The sequence below is a fragment of the Tenrec ecaudatus genome, chromosome 5 (genome assembly GCF_050624435.1).
Source record: "Tenrec ecaudatus isolate mTenEca1 chromosome 5, mTenEca1.hap1, whole genome shotgun sequence".
NCBI lineage: Eukaryota > Metazoa > Chordata > Mammalia > Afrosoricida > Tenrecidae > Tenrec > Tenrec ecaudatus.
In genome coordinates, this window is record NC_134534.1 from 43878573 (window position 1) to 43898562 (window position 19990).

The 19990-nt window shown below is 47.3% G+C and overlaps 1 protein-coding gene across 1 annotated transcript; it reads left to right on the forward strand.

The window, feature by feature from the left end:
• The first annotated feature begins 433 nt into the window (after nt 1–433).
• On the forward strand, nt 434–16608 carry GEM (GTP binding protein overexpressed in skeletal muscle). Its single transcript, XM_075549485.1, has 5 exons — nt 434–575; nt 1716–2049; nt 8698–8774; nt 10769–10973; nt 15255–16608. Exons 2-5 carry the CDS (start codon nt 1725–1727, stop codon nt 15530–15532), a joined length of 885 nt encoding a protein of 294 aa, XP_075405600.1. The 5' UTR covers nt 434–575; nt 1716–1724; the 3' UTR covers nt 15533–16608.
• Nucleotides 16609–19990: the final 3382 nt, after the last annotated feature.

Sequence of the window (19990 nt, forward strand, 5' to 3'; positions counted from 1 at the left end):
GAAGGGGCTCCTTTCCTTGCAGGAGACCCGGACACGCCCCCTCCCTCCCCCCACCTCCCCCTGTCCCTCTCTAGGAGGGTAAAGTCTCCGCTCCGGGCCGACCCAAACGGGCCCCCATCCTTTATCTCGACAGCTCGCAAGTGCTCTGCTGGCAACGGCGACTCAGCGGCCCTGGGTGTATTTTTCCATGCTTCCCGTTTGCACCTGGTAAAAATAAAAGGAAACGAAATCCAGGAGGCCCGGGGTTGAAGTGTCACGCTGTTTGAAAAGCCGGGCAGCGGCGGCCACGTGACTGCGAGTAACCGGTGGAGGGTGAAGTGGCTGCCACTCGGAGTTTGCTGCAGAGCCGCCCCCTCCCCGCGGGCGGGGGCGCTGACGTCACGGAAAAGCCCGTCCCGGGCGCCCGGCCCGCTATAAACGCCGGGCCGCGGCGGCTTCGGGCAACCCAGCGCGGGCAGGGCGGGCAGGGCGGGCAGGGCGGGCGCCACCCCAGCGCGCTCCAGGATCCCCGATCGCGGCGGGCGCGGACGGACGCACGGACACACGGACGCCCACCAGACCACAGGCCCGTGCAAGTAAGCGGGCGGCCGGGGAGGGGCGCTCCCCCCAACTCCGCCCGGAGCGGGCGCGTTCGGGAGGTGGGGGGGGGAACCGCAAACTTCTGTCCGAGTGGCGCCCCGAACCGGGCACCGCGCGGGCTGCGGAGCTGCAAGCGGCGAGGGCTCCGTGGCCCAGGCCCTGCCTCCGACGGCGGGGGTCCAGAAGGGGGGGACACTGCACGGCGGACCCGCCGTTGCCCCCGAAGGCGCCGTCTGAACCTCCGGCGGCCAGGTGCGGGGCCGCGGGTGCGAGCGCGCGGACGGGACGTGCGGACTTGCCAGCCAGGTGGGGAGCGGAACGCCAGTCCTGGGGGAACGGACCCCTCGCAGGGGGAGCGTGCCTCCCGGGAAGTTGTCGTTCAGTTTGGGGGCGTCTGGAGGCTTCGGGTTTGCTTCGAGATGGGGGACATCGGAGTGGACGCTCCGAGCCGCCGAGGTGCAGCCCGCGGGGAGCCCTCTCTCCGCAGGGGGGCTGCGAGGGGCGCGAGGACCCAGCCCCGCGAGCACCCGCCGGGGACGCGCTCTCCTCCCGGCGCAGCGCAGCCAGGCTGTGGAGCGCATCAAAGCAACTTTTACTAAACATGGAAGTTCCAATAAGTGCGTGGCCAGTCCAGCGGGGCGGATGACGTCATCGCCACGTGTTTCCCACCCGGGCAACGAAGCCCCCGGGACGCGGGACGCCCCGTGCCATTCAGAACCCCGTTTCCACCAGAGCGCCTCACCTGGCCCGCTGGTTCCCCAGCTTCGTTCACTTGTTGCCTTGCAAGCCCCACTGGCGGCCTCTGCGCCTGTTCTGAAAGCAGGCTCCCAAGGCTTCTGCGGGATGGAAGAAGCCCAGGGGCAGTGGGCACTGTTCATGGTACTTTTGTGGTTTTCTTTTTCTTGCTCCCAGCAAAACATGGTAGCCTAGGAAGCCTGCTTGAGGCGCTCGTTGTTAGTAGTGTGTGCGTGTGTGCGTGTGTGTCCAGTTGAAAGCCTGATTCGTTTGGGATAGATTCACTGGTTTTCGTTATTGGAGGGATACTCCGGTTCTCCCCCCACTGATGACTAGTCATGTATGTGAGTCTCCTGAGCTCATGCTAACTCACACGGCATATTGGCTTCTCTGATCTTCAGGACCCAGCGATGACTCTGAATAATGTCACCCTGCGCCGTGGCCACGCAGGCCTGCAGCCCCAGCAGCAGCGCTGGAGTATCCCAGCCGATGGCAGGCATCTGATGATCCAGAAGGAGCCCCACCACCACCACCACCGCCACTCTGCTGCCCCTGAGGACCACTGCCGCCGGAGCTGGTCCTCCGACTCCACCGACTCGGTCATCTCCTCGGAGTCCGGGAACACCTACTACCGAGTGGTGCTGATCGGCGAGCAGGGGGTGGGCAAGTCCACCCTGGCCAACATCTTTGCTGGCGTGCATGACAGTATGGACAGCGACTGCGAGGTGCTGGGAGGTAAGTGACCTGTCCGTCCGTCCACAGTGGTCCAGGCAGAGAGGGAGAGCAGGCGCGTATTTATCTGCAGAGCTGGGAACTGAGATGATGCATTCTTGGCACTGAGTCCCCAGCAAAGTCTTGGCACGGCCGTTGGGGCAAGAAAATGAGAACGCTCACAGATGAAGAAGGCCAAGATCTCTTGAACTTGGGCCAGATAGGGCAGTTCTTAGATTCTGATGCCCAAAGCCAGGGGGCAGGCTGGATGAGCCCGTAGGGTCAGGGTCTCATTGCTGATGGAAGCTGACCTTGACCTGGGCTGGGTTTCTCCCCCTCCTTACCTCTGCCCATCTCTTGAGTGTTCATTTTGAAAGGAAAGCCTGAGAGGAGGGTGGGGTGCAGCAAAGGGGAGGTCTTCCCATGACTTGTCCTAAGAGGAACCTTCTTCCAGGTATTCAGACCTAGGCTTCGCCTTGTATGCTTGGCGGTGCTTAAAAGCAAACCACTTTGGAAACTTGTTAAGATGGTGCCTCTAAATGTCTTTCCCACCAATAACACAAGTCTGGAAAACAGGCCCAAGTCTATATTTGAAATAATACAATTTCTAGAATACACAGTTGAAGAATAGTGTGTGTGTGTGTGTGTGTGTGTGGCGGGATGTCTTAGGCAGTTTTTTCTTTTTTTTTCAAAACGGTGTATAATTTCATTTAGAGATTTGCTAATGTACACCTTGCCTATCTCCATAGCTGGTTTGGGGTGGTGTGGTTTCATTCATGGATGCATGAGTTCCTTGACAGTGTGTACAGCACAATCGGAATTTCTGAAGTAGCTTAGAGATCCTAATGGCCAGTGGTATTCCTCCAGTGTCTTTTTCAAAGCTCTGCAGTCTTAGCATCCATGGACAAGGGGTCTGGAGGGCACCAATGGCCACTATAGAAATGAAGTTCAGTGTTTGCCTGTCATGGCAAGTGTCAAGTGCCATGGCCTGTCCTTCCTTTCAGTCCCTCCGGACTCAGTGACCCTTGCGGCAGGGAGATGCCTTAGTGATGACTCAGGTCCTCCCTCCCTTGCTGTGTTTTGAGTCAGTGCCTCACCACTCACGTTTTCTTCTTCTTCTGCTAAACACCTTTCTGTATTTCTTGACTATCTCTGGTGTCAGGAAGTTAGTTCACTCCTTTGTGAGGCAGCTCAGGCACCTGGGCTGTAGGTGATGACTCACTGAAGGAGCATTGATTTTTTTTGCCTCACTTCTGCATTCTCAGGGACTGTAGTTAAGTCAAGAGTGCTGGGGAGAAATGAGACGGTACTATGCATGCTGATCCCTTCTCTATTGCAAAGGCTGAGGGGTTGGCTGTTCCTAGACAAGGAGAAAGGGAGGCAGGAGCTAAGTAACCCTGTTGGCATCGTGGGTTACGCATTGGGTTGCTAACCACAAGGTCAGGGATTCAAAACTACCAGCCACTCCATGGGAGAAAGATGAGGCTTTCTACTCCAGTAAAATGTTACAGTCTTGCAAACTCACAAGGGCAGTTCTTCCTACCCTGTTGTATATATCCTATATCCTGAGGCGGCATAGATTCAGTAGCAGCGAGTTTTTAGAATGATGAGACAGAGATTAGAATTTGGGACTTTGGAATCTTAGGGTTTTTAAAAATTCTATAATATAAACCCAAAACTTAAAACACAAATCAATTCTGATTTACAGTGACCTAATAGGGACAGAGGAGAACTGCCCTTTGGGTTTTGAAGCTGTAGATCTTCAAGGGGGCAGAAGGATTCTTTTCTCCCAAGGAGCAGCTGGGGGTTACAACCTTTTAGTTAACTTCCAAATACATAACTATGTCACAATGGGATCCTTCTATCATACAAAGGTGCATGTAAAGATACTGGAGAAATTCCATTAGCTTCTTAATTCCTTTCCCCCCATAGATCTTTTGAAGTCCCTTTATGTATCCAACCAACAAATTCACTGCTACCTCATCAAGCCCAACTCACAGTGACCTTACAGAACAGAGCAGAGCTTCCTCTGTGGGTTTCAGAGATGAAATTTTTTTAGAAGTAGAAAGCCTCATCTTTCTCTCACAGAGCAGCCAATGGCTTTGAACTGCTGATCTTATGGCAAATCCAATGCATCACCCACTCTGCCACCAGGACTCCTCTCTTACACATAGGCCAGGAACTGTCCTATGTACTTCCCACATTAGTTTTGGATAATATTTAATAAAAATTAGACCACGTTAGAGTTGATATCCCATTGTACAGGTGAGCACGTAGAGGATTATAAAGTCAAATGCATCCCCAAGGGTGAAAAAGCGAGTATGTAGTATGACCGGGTTTCAACTCTAATTGTCTTTGACCCAAGTATTGCATTCTTTCACTATACTATGCACCCTAGCTCTACCTCCCAAATGCTGCACACATATCGCCCTTGTCACTTGGTGAGCCTCTGGGGGACTTGAACAGATGCAGGTGGCTGCCTCCCTGCAGAGGTTCCAAGCCTGCAATGGAGCTCCTCCCTGTTCTAACTGCCAATCAAGGTGGGCTGTGGTAATCCCCTTGAAAGAGTACAAAGGGGGTGCTGTAGATATTCAGAGGAGAAAAGACTCTTTCTAGCTGGGGGTACCAGAAAGCCTTCACATAAGACCTGGTCTCTCATTTGCATTCAAGAACAACTAGGGGTTGGAAGCCCTATGGCAGGCAGGGAAGAAGGCATGTCCTATGTGCACTGGGATTAGTGTCCGATTCGATGAATTTGAGCCCCCTCCCCCTCTGACATTGACATGGCTGGGTGCCTTTGACTCAGCTACTCCACCTCCTCAAGCTTCCTCATTAATAAAATAGGAATAATACCTATTTCCTAGGAGGAAAAGAAATAGACAACCTACATTTAACATGTGACACAGTGCCCGACACATAGGAAGTGCAGAATAAATGTTAGTTACAGTTGCTTCTGAATCTACCATTTCCTTTCTATGTGTTCATCTTCCAAAGCTGTTAGTTTCATCGCTTGTTGGTTTCCTTCCACTCTGGTCACTCTTGCCTGGGGCCTTCAGAGACCAAGCAGATGTTACAGGAGCCACGAGAGGAGAGAATGGCATTTCTAGATAGGGCGCTTCTTTCAGGGTTGCTGGGGCTATGCATGCTGAAGCTGTTGAGGTTTGGGGGAAAGCGATGCTGGAGGTTCAGAAGCTTTAAGAGCCTCCTTCAGCCCCATCAGCTGCAGAGAGAATACACCCTGGCTTCCATCTCAGGAGAAAGACAGGGCTTTCTACTCCTGTAAAGAGTTATAGTCTCTTAAACCCACAGGGGCTGTCTGCCCTGTCCTATTGGGTCGCTATGAGGTGGCGTCAACTCCGTGGCTGGGAGTTTTTGCTTTTCATCTTAGTGTGGGAGCAGTGAAAAATCTCAAAGCCAATAGGCCTCACATCGTGTTCTTCCAACCTGAATCCGTTGTCACTGAATCCGCTCTGTCTCATGTCAACCCTGTTTGTGTCTGAGCATAACTGTACTCCCAAGGGCTTTCCGGGGCTGTTTTTCAGAAGTAGATTGACGGCAGGGCTTTCTCTGGAGGCATCTCTGGATGGACTTGAGCCACCAGGCTTTCTGTTAGCAGCTGCAGAGCACATTACTGTTTGCATTGTGCAGGGCCTCCCCACAAACCTTAACCCAGAGCAAACCTCTCTGTGCACTTGAAAAGTCTGCAAGGTGGGTGGCAAAGAAAGCAAGAGCAACCTAGAGCTTCCTTGGGTTATACAGAGGCTCATCCCTAGTTAGTGGATGGCCTCAAATCAGAGGCCCTGTGCTGGAGGAAGATCCTGGGGCATGCTGCCAGATGCGACATATACATGGAGCAAGGTGAAGGTACATTGTCCAAGGCTCCCAGGTTCCCAGCACAAAGCTGTATTGGTAAGCGTTAATGCCAGACAAAGCATTTTGACTTGACTTTCATGACTGTAATCCAGAATCTTCTTTTTCTTTAGACTTGTTCTGCTAGCTCTTCAACCAAAAGAGCATGAGTCTCCTTTCCTCTGTAGACTTTAGTTGCATGAAGTATGTTTTTGTTTGAACTGCTTGAGATGCGAGTGAGTGCTTGGTATATGTTCCTTTTACTTGCTTTCCGGGAATAAGTGAAGGACTGAATATAGAATGGGGTTTGATTGAGAGGAGTATTTTCTGAATGTGGGAAGTGGGTTCAGAGAAAAGAGAGAAAGTCTACAGGTTTTAGTAAGGGCCAGTCAACCCCTTGATTTGTGCTGCCCAGGCTCTTCTGACTTGCATACATTTGTATAAACTTGCAAGTAAGGGCCTGAGGTCCTACCCTCCACTTAACCAAAGTGGGTGTCCTCCTGTGAACATAGTCACGCTGCATCTGTGGAGGCCACAAACACGCTGGGCATAACAGATTCTTAGTCCAACCAGTGGGCAACAGTGACCACTGATTAAAAGCAAGACCCTTTAGGAGGTAGGGGGCCTGACTCAAAGACCAAGCAGTAGTGAATTTTCTTCTCATTTGTCCGCTTTCCCTTCCTGATTGTTCTAGTTACTGGATGATGACACATTAAGCCAGGAGCATTGCTTTTTATAACCCCCTCACTCAAAAACCAATCACTGCCATTGAGTGGATTCCGACTCATAATGATCCCATAGGACAGAGTAAAACTAACCTGTGAATTTCCAAGACTGTAAATCTTTATAGGAGTAGAAAGCTTCATCTTTCCTATGAAAATCCCCACTCCTTTGAAACACGAAATGCCCCGGTTGTGCCAACACTCCAAACCTGACCCCTTGTTCCTGTTAGGCACCTTCTAGTTGGTTCCAACTCATGGATGCTACTATTAACATGATTTCAAAAAACTGAGTCTCAGCGAGTTGAAGTAAGTGGTCCAGAACCACATAGTCCAAAGGGATGATATCCAGATCCAAATTCTGGTTTGCTTGTGCTCACAGTCATTATGACAGGTCTGTGACAGGTTAATGGATTGGTGGATGAAGTGTTTATTTGAGCAGTTCCTATAGCATATGGCCAGCGTGCTTCTTAGAGCTAAGGATGACAAGACTTGAGTCCTTTGGACTTGTTGTCAGGAGAAGTTCCTGGAGAAGGACACCATGCTTGGGAAAGCAAAGGGGCAGCAAGAAAGAGGGAGACCCTGACTGATGCCGTGGCTGCAATGGTGGGCTTGGGCACAGGAGCCATGGTGACGATGGCCCGGGACAGGGCAGCGCTTCCCTCTGTTGTGCATAAAGTTGATGTGGAACCCACAAGGAACAGCACAGCGTGCCAGGCACCGTTCCAGGTGTTAGGGGAGATAAACAACACTTCAGTGGGAAGGGGCGAAGGCATAGAAAATCTTCAAGCGTGTCCATGAACCGTGTGGCAAGCTCACTGGTGATCCCGTAAGGGTGCCAGATGAAACAAAGGAGGGAGGAAGGGCAGGGGGAGGAGGGTGCTATGACACTTTAAAGTAGGTCCCTGGGAAAGCCCTCGCCCAGAAGCAGATAAGGGAACAAGCCTTGCAGGTAACCAAGGGAAAACATTTCCAGGCAAACTGATTTGAAAAGTCATCATGAGCATCAATAGTGCTTAAAGGCTGAAATTCAAAACAGGAAGGCCCCTTGTGAAAATCGAGGGAGTGAAGATAGGCTCAGCTGTCTGGGCTGATGGGAATCCATCCCTCGTGCAGAAACCTCCACACAACCGCAGCGCTTCCCCAACCAGTCCCCGCACTGTCTTTTTCTGGGGCTGCTGGGGCTACGGGTGCTCCTGTCACCCTTCACCTCCACTCAGAGCCGGAGAAAGTTTCCAAGACTCTAGAGCAGGTGGCCGTCCTCCTGCGGGGTTCACGAAGGCACTGGTCGCTCTCTATTGCTAGAGAACTCCAGTAAAAGAAGAAAACGGCATTCTTTAAGGAAGAAAGCTTCAGCACATATGAGGACAATCTCCAGATTATTTGTCTGCGCTTCTTCAGAGAAGGACCGCTGGTGGCGTAGTGGTTATGCTTTGGGCTAGTAACGTAAGGTCAGCAGTTCAAAATAACCAGCCTCTCCGAGGGAAAGGTGAGGCTTTCTGCTCCCATACAGAGTGACGGTCACGGTCACCAGCAGGGGCAGTGCTGCTCTGATAGGGTGGTTATAAGACAGAATCGACTCCCAGGCAGTTTCTCCAAGGAGACTTGTCTCTGAGCTTCAAGCTGCTAAACTTGCCAGGGACTGTTCAGTCATCGTTCACTAGGGAGAGAGGGGTTTCCATGGAGGCCTATGGAAAGAAGGCTTCCCGTCCCCCTGGGCAGTTAATGCTTCTTACAGCACTACCACTGATGGGAGTCCAAATCGCTTAAGTGCATGTAACCTCATATACGGCTTTCCTATATTAAATACCCAGGAACGATGAAAACGAATGCCTTTCACTTCAAGCTGCCTGTGATACCCAAGTAGGAGATGTAGGTGTGCTGCTTAGGAAGTACTGCAGGAATACATGTAGGTTGCTGAGGATGGTCAAGCACTCGTGCTTTTGCCAATATCTGTGTACTTAATAATCAAGTGCATATTTGATAAGTTTAATTTTCTACGTGAGCCCCCTGAGGGGGCTGCCTGCTGTTTGCTACATGCTCCTCTTCTATCAAAGGGCTGTGCTTTTGCCTGACCCCAACATCCCTGTCGTTTCTTTTCTAGAAGACACCTATGAGCGAACCCTGGTTGTTGACGGAGAGAGTGCAACAATTATACTCCTGGATATGTGGGAGAATAAGGTAGGCAGACTGCAGCAACCGGGGGATTTCTTCAGGGCCTTCCAGCAGGCAGTTTGAGAGGAGGGCGACCTCGCCATGCAAAGGTGGTCTTCCAGACCAAGTGGGCTCATTCTCTGGATGGAACGCATGCACTCCTGAAGGAGGGAACTCTTCTAAGGAACAGGCCATTCACAAATGGGCTCTGGACAATAAGCAAGTGACCATGCTTTTTTCCCCTCTTTGGTTCTATTCAAACACACACAAAAGTACATTTGTTTTAGGGCGAGTGTAAACAAGTCTGGATGATTATGCTCCACTCGATCAAACCAGCTGATACAAAGTTGACATTTTCAGTCCCAGTATTCAGTATTTACTTTGGAAGGATTTAGGGCTTCTTGAGGGTATGTGATTGGTTTATGCCTCATTGAGAACCCTCCTTTCCTCACCAAATATTTGTAATTTATTACTTAGGAAAGGTAAAAGGGGGTTTTGGGGGCTTCAGAAAAGGCTCATTAAGAAAAAAGCATTTTTATTGACATATAATTCATGTATCATACAATTTAAATGTGGACCTCTATTAAGAGTTGCGCAATCATCATTACAGTCAATTTTAGAACATTTTCTTCATTTTTGTACTCATTTCTATTAGTTCCCCATCTCCCCTCAACTTCCCCTGCCATCACCCTAAGAAACTATTAATATAGTTAATGTCTCTATCGATTTACCTATCTTGGATCTCATATAAAGAAAATCATACAAGGACAAACCAAAACCAAACCTCTAACAATGACAAAATAAAACACAGAATTAACCTCAATCCAAAAGAAAGTAGAACATAATAAAAACCAGAATAAATTAAAAGGGAAACTAAACGATAAGCTGTTGAATGTTAACCTACCTATATTTGTACCTACCTACAGCTGAGCTATACCTATATCTCACTTTCTGATGCACTGAAGGCAAGACTATACCCACCCTGGGCAATGGGCTCTCGGATTCACCAGCGGCGGAATCCCCATGGGGACTCTGCATATGAACTTTGACTTTCACTGTCCTCCGTAGTCGTCTGTAAACTGAGTGCTCAGAATTTAAGTTCTAATATAATTCTTTCCTCTGATCTTGGATTTTATATTTACAGTCCTTGGATCACACAGGCTAGTGTACTTATTCCATGTACACAAAGCTGGTGCCCCACTTAAATGACTGCTTGCTTTGAGACATGCTTTTAAGACCCCAGATGCTATTCTTTCTGATAAACAAAAGGTTCCTTTTGGGTAGTTTAAGGTACATAGAAACTGGGAACATTGTTTAGCAGAGTAGTTGTGTAATGTAGCAACCCAAGCTGTGAGAGAAATTAGAAAGCGACATGTTTTTTTTGCCTAAGTTTATGCAGTCAACCAATTTTTGGTTGGCCATCAAGACGTCTTATCAGCATGGAGACGAGCACCATTACTAGGTGGGTGCGGGGCTGCAGCCTGTCCAGGTGAAACGGTCAGTCAAATGCTTGCCTACAAAATTTCTTTGCAGTTTTTCAACAGAAATGCATTATTAGTTCATGAAAGTATCTCTACAGTTAGTTATAAGAACAATAACTCTTTAAATGTATCAATATACCTAGGAAGCTAAAACCTTATGCTAATTTACTTTGTGAGCCTTCTAATGTGCTCTGGTCTGAGCTGTCACCATGCCCTGTAACAGCTTCAACTCACCTGCTTTCATCTGTGCCGTGCAAGCGCCCTGTGGAGTTTTTATTGCCGCGGGCGGTGTTCTCCCTGCTGCGTTTGCATGGTGTGGTGCGGGTTTGCATTGAGGGGGATAACATCCTGAGTTACTACACACGGTGACACCAACCCTTCTGGTGCCACTGGGTAAGACAGATAGGTTCTGGGGAGCCAGCAAGCTGTGTTCTTCTTCTCCACAAGGGTACTTACGGGTAAATGTACTGTTTCTCTTTAAAAGCACGCCTCATTTAGCAGGCCGACCTGCGCTCACACAAAGCCTTTTCCTTTCATCAGGGAGAGAATGAGTGGCTCCAGGACCACTGCATGCAAGTTGGGGATGCCTACCTGATTGTCTACTCCATCACAGACCGCGCCAGCTTTGAGAAGGCGTCAGAGCTGCGCATCCAGCTCCGCAGGGCCCGGCAGACAGAGGACATCCCTATCATCTTGGTTGGCAACAAGAGTGACTTGGTGCGGTGCCGAGAAGTGTCTGTCTCAGGTAAAAGGAGGGGTGGCAGTACCATCGGGCAATCTCTGGAACGCTTGCGTTTTCCTTGATGCAGGTGCATTTCCTTCCCGTTGGCGAGGCTGGAATGGGGACTCATGAAAATGCTACTTGGGGCTCTGATGTTACTGTTGGATAAGCGTTGGACAGCTAACCACAAGGTTGGCAGTTCAAACCCACCAGCTGCTCCTTGGGAGAAGATGAGGCCATGTGCAAGACAGTAACTGGATTAATGGCTTCTTGCGGATGGTGCGGGCAAATGGGCAGCTAATAACAATTAAGTATAAGAGAGGAGAAATTGTTCTAAAATTGATTGTGGTGATGGTTGTACAGATATGAATATGAGTAAACTATGGGATTGTATGATATGTGAATTATATGCCAACAAACTGTTAAAAGTGTTTACAGCTTTTTGAACCATAGGAAGCCAGTTCTGTTCTGTCCTGGCGGCTGTGTGTTGGAATACACTCAGGGGCAGGGAGTGTAAGACTCCTACTTCCTCCACAGACGGGTCTTGCTGGATGTTGCTCTCTTTCTCATCCGGCCCATCTATGAGCTTCCAAATCCACCATCTACTTCTGAGAGTTCTCTGGAATTCCTTTAGGGATGAGATCCTGCTCAGGGCTTTATTGAACATATCCAGCCTTTTCTCCTTTTGTCTCCAGGGAGATCCCAGTTCTCTAGGAAGATCTCCAAATTCCTTAGTCTTTAAGGAGATCTCAAAATTTCAGGGAACAAGAAGTAGCATCTTCATACAACAAGGAGAGGGAATGCTGAGTTAAGGGAACCACGTAAAAACAGTTTCATTGGGAATATGAATTCTATTCTGGTTGCCTCTCATCCCTGTGGACCCAAGAAACAAGCAACCCCTCTCTCCTAAGTTCTAGTTAAGGCCTCAGGCTGATGGTGTCAAATACAAGTCTAGTTTTTCATACTTAGTTTAGGGATCCTTCCTGTTTATGTATTTCGTGAGTACTTGAGTACTTCTGGGCCTGGTAGAGAGTTGGAGGAGACTCAGTGGTGCTTCGGGTTACTCGTCGGGCTGCTAACCACAAGTTTGGCAGTTCAAACTCACTGGCCACCACACTGGGGAAAGATGACACTTTCTGCTCCCATAATGAGTTAATTGTCCTATAGGGTCCCTATGAGTTGGAATTAACTCAATGTAGTGATTAGTTTTTTTGGTTTTGGCTAATACAGATTTAGTCCTAGTACAATTGTTAAAAACAACAACAACAACAATGACAACAACAAACAACTATGTATCTGGAAAGAAAAAAATTGAAAAAGACCTAAATGTACACTAGTTTGGGAAAATCTTACTATTAGGAAATGATTGTCTATAATAGTCTTTTTTTATCTCACACAAAATCTTGAACAGACGGTTTTTGGACATGTTGAAATATGAAATTATAACTGTTTATGGAAAGTTCATTTGTATTCTTTGCTAGCAATATTGTACATTTGTAAAATTCTCAGACTTAAAAAATGTTTTTTTTTTTTAATTTTAACAATTTATTGGGGCTCATACAATTCTTTTCACAGTTCATATATATACATACATCAATTGTATAAAGCACATCTGTACAGTCTGCCCTAATCATTTTTTTCTCTTTTCTTCTTTTACATTTTATTAGGGACTCATACAACTCTTACCACAATCCATACATATACATACATCAATTGTATAAAGCACATCCATACATTCCCTGCCCCAATCATTCTCAAGGCATTTGCTCTCCACTTAAGCCCCTTGCATCAGGTCCTCTTTTTTTTCCCCTCCTCCCTCCCCATTCCCCCCTCCCTCATATGCCCTTGGTAATTTATACATCGTTGTTTTGTCATATCTTGCCCTATCCGGAGTCTCCCTTCCCCCCTTCTCTGCTGTCCCTCTCCCAGGGAAGAGGTCACATGTGGATCCTTGTAATCAGTTTCCCCTTTCCAACCCACTCACCCTCCACTCTCCCAGCATCGTCCCTCACACCCTTGGTCCTGAAGGTATCATCCACCCTGGATTCCCTGTACCTCCAACCCTCATATGCACCAGTGTACAGCCTCTGTCCTATCCAGCCCTGCAAGGTAGAATTCGGATCATGGTAGTTGGGGGGAGGAAGCATCCAGGATCCGGGGGAAAGCTGTGTTCTTCATCGATACTACCTCACACCCTAATTAACCCATCTCCTCTCCTAAACCCCTCTATGAGGGGATCTCCATTGGTCGACACTTGGGCCTTGGGTCTCCACTCTGCACTTCCCCCTTCATTTAATATGATATATATATACATATATATACATACATATATACATATACACATATATACACATACATACACACACTTACATCTTTTTTTTTTTTTGCATGATGCCTTATACCTGGTCCCTTGGGCACCTCGTGATCGCACTGGCCGGTGTGCTTCTTCCATGTGGGCTTATTTGCTTCTGAGCTAGATGGCCGCTTGTTCACCTTCAAGCCTTTAAGACCCCAGACACTATCTCTTTTGATAGCTGGGCACCATCAGCTTTCTTCACCACATTTGCTTATGCACCCATTTGTCTTCAGCGATCCTATCATGGAGGTGTGCAGTCAATGATATGATTTTTTGTTCTTTGATGCCTGGTAACTGATCCCTTTGGGACCACTCGCTCACTCAGGCTGGTGTGTTCTTCCATGTGGACTTTGTTGCTTCTGAGCTAGATGGCCGCTTGTTTATCTTCAAGCCTTTAAGACCCCAGTCACTATCTCTTTTGATAGCCGGGCACCATCAGCTTTCTTCACCACATTTACTTGTTCACACACTTTGGCTCCAGCCGTTGTGTCGGGAGAGTGAGCATCATAGAGTTCCAATTTAATAAAAGAAGGTATTCATGCATTGAGGGAGTGTTTGAGTAGAGGCCCAAGGTCCTTCCGCCACCTTAATACTTGACCTATAAATATAGACACATAGATCTATTTCCCCATCCTCCTATATATATTTGCATGTACATGTCTTTGTCTAGACCTCCATGAATGCCCTTTGACTCCTAGCTCTTTCCTCCATCTCCCTTGACTTTCCTCCTGCCCTATTACCATGCTTCATCGCCACCTGGGCTAGAGTATACCTCTTCTCTAAGCAACCTTACCCTTGATCATTTCCCACCAGGCCTGCCACTCCCACTTCTCTACCATTTGGGGTCCCATGTTTTCCCCTTGTCCCTGGGTTTGTTAACACCACTTCCTTACCCCCCCTACCCCCCCACCCCAAGTCCCCCCAAAACTGTCGGTCCCGTTGTTTTTCCTCCAGATAGTTCATCCAGCCTGTCCTATTCAGACAGACCTGTGGAGTCACTAACATGCACGAAAACTAGACAGAGGAAAACAAAGCAACAGTATACAACCAGACAACAAAACAACAAAAACAAAGCACTGACAAAGAACAGAATAAAACAGTTCACAAGAGAAAAGCTTGTAGTTAGTTCAGTTTTTCCTTCCTTTTTTTTTTTTTTTTTTTTTAAAGAAAAGAAGAGTGTGGTTGTAGAAACCTTATTTTCAGTTCCCTCAGTTTGGGGATCTGAGAAAGGCTTGAGTTAAGAATAGGAGCTTGAGAGCTAAATAGGCCTGGATATAGATCTGCTGCTTACAGACCTGTGAACATCTCAATTGAAAAGAAGCCTCCTGTATTTCTTCGTCTATCTTGTAAAGCTAACAGTCAATGTTCACGATTGTGGTGAGCATTCAAACAAATTTATAAAGTACTTAACTCCGTTCCCAGCTCACAGCAAGTATGTAATAACTCACTCAACGGCCATTGCAATTCCGACTCATAGCAACCCGAGGGTTTCTGAAGCTGCAAATCATTATGGGAGCAGAAAGCCTCCTCTTTCTCCTGCGGAGAAGCTGGTGGGTTTGAACAGCCAACCTTGTAGTTAAAAGCTCAACACATAATCCGCTATGACACTAGGACTCCTTAAATAAGCAGTAAGTTGAGGTGTTTATCCAGTACCGTTAATGCCACTATCCTTAATGCAATTGGACCTTCCCATAGTGAATTTGTAGGGGACCAATTACAAAGCCCATCAGTCCTGATCCCAGGAGCCTCTCCTTGTTTTTCCATGCGTCTCCTCATGTCCTGGCAGGACACATGGCCTCGTGTCTCGGGCCCTGTACTGAACTGATTCCAGCTCTCAGCAACCCTAGCAAATAGGCCAGAGGAGTTCAAAATCAGAAATCATCCAGGTGGGCTGCGTGCTGTGTCGCATCCTACTTTGCAGCCCTTCTGACGTCCTTTCTCTTTTCCAGAAGGGAGAGCGTGCGCCGTGGTGTTCGACTGCAAGTTCATCGAGACCTCGGCCGCGGTCCAGCACAACGTGAAGGAGTTATTTGAAGGCATCGTGCGCCAGGTGCGCCTCCGGCGGGACAGCAAAGAGAAAAACGAGCGGAGGCTGGCCTACCAGAAAAGGAGGGAGAGCATCCCCAGAAAAGCCAGGCGCTTCTGGGGCAAGATTGTGGCCAAAAACAACAAGAATATGGCCTTCAAACTCAAGTCCAAGTCCTGCCATGACCTCTCTGTGCTCTAGGTGCCCAGCTTCATGTCACCCTGATGTCCTCCTGGATGGACATCGCCAAAGGCTGTTGGGACCGATTCTCAATCTATATTAGATTGCATACTCACGTATGGTTAGATGTGGCTTCCCCCATGGCAGTTGGGAATGATGGTGTTAGCCTCATGGACAACACGGTGCATGAGAAATGAAAGATCTTTGTAAAAAGTCAGTATTTATTCACAGGAAAAGCCTTGTCCTTGCTACTTGAGCACCAGAGACTCACGAGAGGACCTGCCTGGAGTCCTCTCTCCTTTGGACAGTCGAGAGAGGAAGACCACAGAGAAGGTCTAGATGAAAATCTTCCCATTCTGAGAATCCCCCCCAGTGTTCTGAGAGGCATGTTTGAGGCCCGTGGGTCACAAACAAGTATAGGAGACTTGTCAGGGGTTCAGTCACAGGCGAGCTTTCTACTCAGAGTGTATTCTCCGGGGAGCCAGACTGCAGAACTGAGCTCATGGTATCATGTCTGTTATCTCCATAAAGCTGTGAAAAGAAATGATGGACCTTGCTGGAAACTAAAGCTTAGCATGCAGTTTGTGCTCAGTGTGCCCCGTTGGGAGTCCAGAGATTTGTAGAACTGGGGACTGAGGTACTGACAACAGATGGGTTCAAAAATTATACCTTTACTTGTGTGTTGTATAGTTTTTGTTCTTTTATAATTCCAGGAGAAGAATGTGGCCAAATTCCATTTAGTGGAATCACCTTTTATGTGTTTTTATTTTTTAAATCACCGAGCCATCAAAAATAGTTTTTTAATTGGAATTATTGATAACCTAAAGTGCAAGATGCCAATTTTTAAAAATCATGTCAGCGGTCTGAATTTTGATAAAACACACAACATGAACACTTTCATATTTTGGGTTGATCCTTGTATGCCACAGCTCTGCTTGATCATTATTTTGCAAAATAGCCACCATTTTAATATTTGATAAAGTATATTTATGGACATATTTCTTGATAGGAAAATTGCTCATTTTATTACCATTTCTATATTTTTCAGAATATACAAGTTTTTACCTATATGTCTTATAATAAAAGAAATAAAATCTTTGGGAAAAAAGTCATCCTTAAGTGTTTTTCAGCCTCAAGCAGGATAATGATGATGATTTCAAAATTTTATTATTGTTGTTATTTAATCATTTTATTGGGGGCTTATACAACTCTTATCACAACCCATACACATATCAATTGTGTAAAGCATGTTTGTACATTCATTGCCCTCATCATTCTCAAACATTTGCTCTCCACTTAAGCCCCTGGCATCAGCTCCTCATTTTTCTCCTCCCTTCCCTCATGAATACTTGATAATTTATGAATTATTATTTTGTCATATCTTACACTGTCTGACGTCTCCCTTCACCCACTTTTCTGTTGTCCATCCTCCAGGGAGGAGGTTATATGTAGATCCCTGTAATCGGTTCCCCCTTTCCACCCCACGCTCCCTCCACCCTCCTGGTGTCACCACTCTCACCACTGGAATCATCCGCCCTGGATTCCCTGTGTTTCCAGTTCCTATCTGTACCAGTGTACATCTTTTGGTCTAGCCAGATTTGTAAAGTAGAATTGGGATCGTGATAGTCGTGGGGGTGGGGGTGGTAGAGAGCATTTAGGAACTAGAGGAAAGTTGTATGTTTCATTATTGCTACACTGTACCCTGACTGGCTCATCTCTTTCCCACAACCCTTCTGTAAGGGGATGTCCAGTTGCCTACAGATGGGCTATGGGTCCCTACTCCGCACTTCCCCTCATTCACAATGATATGATATTTTGTTCTTTGATGCCTGATAACTGATCCCTTTGACACCTCGTGATCATATAGGCTGGTGTGCTTCTTCCATGTGGACTTTGTTGCTTCTCAGCTAGATGGCTGCTTTCTTTACCTTCAAGCCTTTAAGACCCCAGACGCTTTATCTTTTGTTAGTCCGGCTCCCTTAGCTTTCTTCACCACATTTGCTTATGCACCCACTTTGTCTTCAGTGATCGTGTTGGGAAGGTGAGCATCATGGAATGCCAATTTTATAGAACAAAGTGTTCTTGCATTGAGTGGAGGTCCAATGTCCATCTGCTACCTTAATACTAAACTTATACATATATTCACAGAGATCTATTTCCATATCCTCATATATAAATATATGTGCATCTGTACATGCCTTTATATAGACCTCTATATATGCCCTTTGCCTCCTACCTCTTTCCTCTATTTCCTTTGACTTTCCTCTTGTCCCACTTTCATGCTCAGTCTTCATTTGGGTTTCAGTAATTTCTCTTCGTTACATTACCCTTGATCACGCCCTACCAGGCCTCCTACACCCTCCTCACCACCGATTTGGATCACTTGTTGTTCTCTTGTTCCTGGGTTTGTTAACACCACTACCTTTCCCCCCACCTCCCCCTCTCCCATGTTCTCGTTGTTTTCTCCTCCACATTGTTCATCCAGCCTATCTTATTTAGACAGACCTGTGGAGATAATAACATGCACAAAAATAAGAGCAAAACCAAGCAACAAAATGAAACAAAACAACGACAAAAAGCCAATGGCTACAACAACAACAACAAAGAAAAGCTTGTAGGTAGTTCAAGGCCTGTTTGTTGGCCATGATGATGATTTTAATGTAGCCTTGGGAGCAAGCATAGTCTGAAGTGAGAGTTCTTATTTTATTTCTTTGTCGGTCTCTGTTTTAGAGGGTCCTCTCAACACAGCATCCTTTGGAATGATGATTCACAGTGATGCAAAGTTATTTTTGGCTGATACAGTGAAGAAGTATTTGGGGTCATCTAAAGGCTAAGTTATGATGCTGACCAGATTGACTTTTACTTGGCCTGGCAAATCCCTGATTGAACAGATGGGCCGAGTTTTGCTCTCTGAAGGGGTATGGCCGCTTGGTTGACTAAAAATCATTAGAGGAAGTTATAAAAGATTAGGGGGGACAATGGAAGTGAGTGATTTTCAGCGTGAGATCTAGCCAGGCAGGACTTAATCCGAATCCATCTCTCTGAGCTTCATACAGTGTGACACACCATATACACTTCCCCTACTATTCCTGTGGAATGTTCTGGTGTTCCCCTTTGACATCTGATCTGGCCCCTATTGTGTACACCACTTCCCACTCAACCTCCCTGTCTGTCTGAGTTTACAATCAGACACAGACTCAGCGTGCTCATCATGGGGGTCTCAGGTGTTGCTAAGGTGACACGATTACATAAAGATTCTGACTGCTGTGTTGAGCAGGCTTCTTCCTCTCCTTTGCCCCACGTGGAAGCCGGCATGCCCATCACTGTGCACTTTGCATCGGTGAGTTGCTCAAGAGGCCTGTGCAGGGAGGGGTGAAGGGTGAAGGTTCTGGCGACGACATCCAAGTCTCAGTCTTGGCCGCCCCATGAACACCAGTGTGCCCTTGCAGCAGTTAAAGAGTAAACAAACTTTACAAAAATATGTTTTTTTTAAAAAAAATTTCTTCTGAAAGTATATACAGGAAAAACAGGCTTGCGTTTGTTTGTTTGTTTTGTCTTGTTTTTAAAGCTCCAACTGTGAAAACCTCAAGGAGGTGGGGTCAGACCTTCTCATCTAACTTTGCTAGGGAAAAGACAGACTCCCTGCCAGCATCAACAGCCCGAGGCTTGATCGCTATGATGTGGAGGTCACATAGGTCTGTAACCCTCCCAACTTTTTACCACTTCCGGCCCGGCCACGGTTCCCACAGCCCTCTGTCACACAGTATCCCCAGACAGTGCTCGCAGTTCAAGGTTTTGGGGGAAGTGACAGGTTATAATTTAGGTTCAGGAGTGACTCAGGATACAGTTCTTCAACGGGGACAGCCATGTCTACAGGAAGGTTTCTCTCTGGCCCTCGGCCCCTTGGTCCCTTAGCCTGGCCCCTGCCTTCCTTAGGCAAGTGCTACAAAGAGCTTTAGCTCCACCAAGAAGTTTCAGGGGGACCTCATTCTGCTAGTAGGTCTTGGCCTGCAGGTACCAGTTCTTTCATTCCCTGAGTCAGCAAGCCTGCTCAAAGGCATTTCTCACAAAAAGGGTCGGTACCCCCACTGTAACCGCCTTGCTCCAGAGGCCATGAAGCCTCATCGCACCATCTCACACCAGTGTCCTGATTCGGCAGCCATCGTTTCCTGGCTCCTTCTGACCACCTTCCAATATCGCTCATGTGAAAGCATGATTTCTCTGTCTTTGGGTCTGGGAGATTCTTGGTGTAGGGATCCTGGATCCAAAGGATGTGCTCCATTCTCTTTTGGGTGATAGTGGAGTCCCACCTATTGAAGGTTAGCAAGATGGCTGTGTTAGTCTGGGTACTTTGGAGAAACAAATCCACAGAAACTCTTAGGTATAAATAAGAGGGAGTTTTATATAAAGGGTAAGTTCACATCAGGAAAACATCCCAACCCAGTACTGCCCAAGCCCACAAGTCCAACATTAGCCCGT

What these genes read in the sequence shown, in the direction of transcription:
- GEM (XM_075549485.1), top strand. Translation starts at nt 1,725, where the DNA reads ATGACTCTGAATAATGTCACCCTGCGCCGTGGCCACGCAGGCCTGCAG. An exon ending in TGGATATGTGGGAGAATAAG is followed by an intron (nt 8,775 to 10,768) that starts GTAGGCAGACTG and finishes TCCTTTCATCAG; the next exon opens with GGAGAGAATGAGTGGCTCCA. An exon ending in CCGAGAAGTGTCTGTCTCAG is followed by an intron (nt 10,974 to 15,254) that starts GTAAAAGGAGGG and finishes TCTCTTTTCCAG; the next exon opens with AAGGGAGAGCGTGCGCCGTG.